This window comes from Garra rufa, chromosome 14, assembly GCF_049309525.1.
Source record: "Garra rufa chromosome 14, GarRuf1.0, whole genome shotgun sequence".
In the NCBI taxonomy this organism is placed as follows: Eukaryota; Metazoa; Chordata; class Actinopteri; order Cypriniformes; family Cyprinidae; genus Garra; species Garra rufa.
The window spans coordinates 27,729,387-27,735,073 of record NC_133374.1 but is presented as its reverse complement, the minus strand read 5'-3'; the positions used below and the strand labels follow the sequence as shown (position 1 = coordinate 27,735,073).

At 36.9% G+C, this 5,687-nt stretch overlaps 1 protein-coding gene across 1 annotated transcript in view; it reads right to left on the bottom strand.

Moving 5' to 3' along the window:
• Positions 1–1,439: 1,439 nt before the first annotated feature.
• srsf1a (serine and arginine rich splicing factor 1a) overlaps positions 1,440–5,687 on the bottom strand; it is an 8,883-nt gene continuing 4,635 nt past the window's right edge. Inside the window, exons 4-5 of the mRNA XM_073817605.1 lie at positions 4,210–4,382; positions 1,440–2,739 (exon numbers count right to left, since the gene is read on the bottom strand). Coding sequence (XP_073673706.1) covers positions 2,545–2,739; positions 4,210–4,382 — 368 coding nt within the window. The 3' untranslated portion in view covers positions 1,440–2,544. The remainder of the gene's footprint in view (positions 2,740–4,209; positions 4,383–5,687) is intronic.

Here is a 5,687-nt window from a genome sequence, read left to right as displayed (position 1 = left end):
TATTACAGAAGGTTCAAACGCTCACTGATGCTTCAGAGAGAAAACAATGCATTAAGAGCCAGGGGTGAAAACATTTTGAATTTGAAGATCAGGGTAAATTTAACTTATTTTGTCTTCTAGGAAACATGTAAGCTTCTGAAGGGCAGTACTAAATGAAAAAAATATAATATTTAGGCAAAATAAGAAAAATGTACACATCCTCATTCTTTTCAAAAGTTTTCACCCCCTGGCTCTTAATGCATTGTGTTTTCTTCTGGAGCATCAGTGAGCGTTTGAACCTTCTGTAATAGTTACATATGAGTCCCTCAGTTGTCCTCAGTGTGAAAAAGATGGATCTGAAAATCATAGTCATTGTTGGAAAGGGTTTGAAAACACAAATGCTGGGAAGCCAAATAATTTGTGGGACTTAAACGATTTTTTTGAAAAATATCGACCAGTTTAACTGTTCAGGACAAACAAGGGACTCATGAACAACTACAAAAAAAAAAAACTAAAAAAAAAACTGGATCATTCAGCTAACACCACAGTATTAAGAATCAAGTGTATGTAAACTTTTGAACAAGGTCATTTGTATAAAATCAACTTTTATGGACTATATGTAAATGTCTTTTATGTTAAATATCTTATTCAAATCAGTACTAAATAAAAAAATGACATGCATTTTGGTAAAATAATTAACACTTTGCAGATTCTGCCAGGTGTATGTACATTTGACTTCAACTGTAAATGATTCAGGTTCATTCACAAAAAGAACCAATTCAAGTCATTCTCCTGAGAGTGTCGTTTTTGATTTACTGTTAAGAACCAATTCATCCACTACAATTGTCCTGCTAAAATAATTAAATTATCCTAACTTTAGACTACTTTTAGATAACACGACCATGGGTTTGATTCTCAGGGAATGTATGAACTGATAAAAAAAAAAACCTTAAAGGGATAGCTCATCCAAAAATGAAAATTACCTCATGATTTATTCACCCTCACTGCCATTATAAAGCTTGGAAGAGCCAGGCCATTTTAATATAACTCTGTATTGGTCTGAAAGAAGAAAGTCATATACACTTAGGATGGCTTGAAGGTGAGTAAACCATGGGGTAAATTTCATTTGAGTCTTTTGAACGGTCCCTTTAAGTAGATTATAAATCATTGTCACGTTCATAACCATAAATGCTGTCTTCATTTACTCTTTCCAAAACTGCGCAACTTACTTTGTGTAAACACAGTTTAGATATTTTGAAAAAAAAAAAAAATGTGCATTTCGTGCAACGTTGTTTTGGACTCCATTCACCTCCATTGTATGGACAATCAAGTCTTGAAAGGCTATGACCGAGTACATTTTAAATTGCAGAATGGTCCATAAGAGTCGTAATATTCAACAACTCAGAAGCATTGAAAAAAAAAAAAAAAAAAAAGCAAAGAAATGCATCACACGGTTATTTTGTACCAATGAAACCTTTATTTAGGCAAAAACTGTTCACTAGAAAGAAACAAAATGCTAGCAATGTTAAAGCATCTACTGTCCACTTCGGGACAGCGCAAATCTAAAAATGCCTGAGTAAACCCCCATCCCAAATGCACTTTCAGTTTACCATACTGTTCCTGTCGATTCCATCCCCACAGACTGCTCCAGCATCTGCTCCGCCAATGTGTTAAAAAGGGCCAAAAATTCTACATTTTCCACTGAGGTATAAAGAAAATAAAGCGGGCAAGGAAGTACTTTTGAATCGCGGTCCTAAAATCCTATGATCCTGGGAGCAAATGATCCTGTTCCATGTATCCAGCATTCCCTATCCTATCTTCATTACGTACTGATCCCAGTGATCCGGCATCCACTGAGCCTCTCCTCCAATCCAAACCTTAAGATACCAGCAAAACCAAAACAAAGGAGGCAAAGAGTTAGAATCAAATCCACTCACCCTGCCTTCTTTGATGCATGCATACAGCATTAAGGCCAAGACAGACTAAGAACCTAACACTAAGACTGAATCAAATCACATGGAAATTTGCAATTTCTTTGGACACAAAAACCCAACTAGACGAACTTAACTAAATATACCACCTGATTTGAAAGGGATCTACAATTGGTTGAGTTACCCAGAGTCTTGCAACAGAAGTTTGTTCTAGAGTTCAAATTCAGCCGTTTACGCAACAGGTTAGATTTAGCAATCCTTTATTACAAAACTTCTGCGTCATGTCTAGAGGAAGACAGCATAAAACAATTATTGTGGAACCCACTACCCCATGAATAACTTTCACACATGGCATTTACAAAAATATTGGGAGCCATTACATAACCCTTAGTTTGGTCTATGAAAGACTTCAACTTTGCATTAAAAAAAAAAAAAAAAAAGGGAAATGGGAAAGAGATCAATAAGTCGGTTAAAAATGCATGTTAAAAAAAAAAAAAAAAAAAAAGGGGGGGGGGGAAGAAAAAAAGAAAGACAAAGACATGATCAAATCTCATGAAACAAGGGTGGAATAAAAATATAGGGTTGGTGTAAAGACTGTAAAAACAAATGCTTCAAAGGCTCCGAGAGGACTCGTTTAGGAGCGAGAGCGGGAACGGCTATGGCGCGGGGAGTATTGCGGGGATCCTCGGCTGCGGCGTGGGGAGTAGCTGCGGCTACGGTTGTTGCTGCGGCTGCGACTCCTGCTGCGACTGCGGCTCCTTGACCTTGATCTTCCGTAGCTCGGACTGCGGGGACCGTCCACCCTCACACGGATGTACGCCGTTTCTCCCTGCCAGAGACAGAACTTTCCATTGAGCATGTGTAATGTACAAGCATGCTAACATTGTCACTATACTTACCAGACTTCCTGCAATGAACTACGTTTTTCAGTTGTACACCATTCCCATTTCGATTAACCAGTACGAAATTACTACACTGTAGCCCAAGTTTGACCAGGTAGAGTCAACCGATACTGGATTTTGCTAATACTAATAGGTTTAAAAATCTGTCTAATAATGAATGAGTTTTACCATACATCAAGTCTATGTAAGAACAAAGAAAAAGTTTGTCAAACAAGCTAGGACAGTCACTAACCATTATTTTGGTAACAGGGTAATCTGTCGATTATTCGAGTACCTGGATAATTAGTTTGAGGTAATAAAATTTGACCTAAGCAAACAGCCTTTAAAATGACTTAAAACACATATAGCAATAATTATTAGTGTCAAATAAAGTTCTAAAAGCAAGTAATCATGGTTTATTAAACGCATTCAATTAAACTAATATAGGCGCTTTAATTACTAGAGACACTGAAATTTCTTGAATGTGGAAAATCAAAACTAGGGGCGTCACTAACGATTTTGGTAATCGAGTAACCTGTTGAGTAATCCCTTGATTATTTGTCAGAATAATCGAGTAATCTGATAATTTGAGGTAATAAAAATAGACCCAAGCAAACAACAGTCTTTAAACACTGCATGATCTAATCCGTTTAATATTGACTAAATATGTAATTTGAATGGCCACTTAATCTTTAATATTTCTTTGACCAAAATACCACAGCCACTAATTTCTTGAATATGTGGATATCAAAAAGTATAAACTCAAAACGATGGCTTGGGTTTTTATTTTGAAATCGCGACGGACAGTTAGCATATTGAGAAAGATAATGTATTCTCCCGTGTTTGCATCGGTTTATAAATAACTTACAAACGATTTAACAAATCTGTTTGTGCGGAGCAGCATTTACACTAAACGGAGCTGCTCTGACACCCATGCAAGAAATTAAAGCACATTAAACCTGCATTGCACATTCATTTAACTGACCCATAGCATTTGTGAAAAAAATATATATATATTAAGCTTTGTTTTTAATGGGTTTAATATTTCATGCAGTCTTGAATCCATGAAAAGCATTAGACTTTTTCAGTATTTTGAATTGAGGAAGTGCAACACCCTTAAAACAATCTTGTGTATATAGCTAATCGCTCTGGCTTACGAAGTGAGAAACTTAATGATTTAAAACTAAATCTGAACACGGGCACTGTTAAAAAGAAATTTACATTATCTAACATACGACCAGAAGAAGAGACTTCCCAATAACTCACACTTGCAGCTATCATTGCCAATTAATCAGCTAAAACAAAAAGGCAAATTCACTTAAACAGATCACCCTTGCATGACGTTAGTGATTTGCTTACCTCAAGAATATTCCAATGCTAAGCATATCCAAAAATTCAGATTAAGATCTCAAACCTACCTCATGCGACCGGAATTTTGTGTTATCCAGTTTGCGAACAGCGTAGGTCATGTCTTCCTTGCGCACAAACTCCACCACACCAGTTCCATCTCGGAAAACGTCAGCATAACATACATCACCTGCTTCACGCATGTGATCCTTCAGATCCTGCCAGCTCCCGCTCGGTGGAAGCCCTGGAATCAAATACAACGGTCAATACAACCATCAGCTCTTGAACTAGTCCAGGGGTCTCCAAACTCAGTCCTCGAGGGCCACTGTCCTGCAGAGTTTAGCTCCAACTTGTCTCCTGCCTGGAAATTTATAGTATGCCTAGTAAGAGTTTGATTAGCTGGTTTAGGTGTGCTTAATTAGGGTTGGATCTACTTTGCAGAACACTGGCTCTCCAGGAGCAGGATTGGACACCCCTGAATTAGTTAATGGATTAGTTCACTTCTGATAATTTACTCACCCCCCCAATGTAGGGATGGGCGATAAATCGATAATTATTGCACAATACAAATTCTCAGGAAACTATAACAAGAGTTGGATAAATGTTTGATATAAAGTTTGTGGCAAAGGCAGAACGAAAGAGCGCTACTCATTTGAAGTGCACCTTTCAGACCATTTATCTGCTCGGCTTAAAGTTGATACAGCGCTGACAAACAGAAGAGATACTGTGCGCAACAATACAGCAAGAAGGCTTTTTAATTTACAAATCACCATAATTTATCATGGATTTACTGTAGTAACACTAACTGCACCACAGTGGTGTCAAATGTGGGTATTAGTGTTGAATTGTATTATATTATTAATGAAGACGTGCAAAATGTACTGAAGGAGCAGTAATTAAATATAATAACAGTATTTTTTCCTGACTAAACTATAGTTTATGCATTTGAACAAAATGTATTTAGACTACCGTTTATCAAACTAAAACAAACCATTTTTTTTACCATGGTTTGAGGTGCTAAAAGGTATGCTACTATGGAAGACCAATGGTTAAAAAAAAAAAAAAAAAATTTAATTTCACCATATAAATATGAAGTTATATTTTTTGCCTACATTGTTTTTTGATAAATCTACATTAGCATTGTAACTCAAGCTACTATCAAATGTGCATTTCTAAGAGACAAAAACAGTTACATTAAAGGAGAACTCCGGTGTGATATTGACCTAAAGTGTATTGAATCATGATACCGAGTGTGAACGTACCTTGCATATTTCATCTCGGTTTGTGTCCAGCTGTCCGAAATCTGGGGTCAGTTAGCCGATGCTCACAACAGGTTGTCAATGAAAGTCAATCGGGCATCGAAGGAGCCATGTAAATAAATCACTGTTTTACGCCATTTACGAGGCACAAAGTAGCTCCACACTTCATCGGTAGACTTCCTAGGGCCCTGACATTTAAAACGAGACATTGAGAACTCAGAAAAAGCACCGGTAGTTTATTTACAAGAAGATTTATACAGACATCTTCCACCAGGAACAGAGCAGTCGCC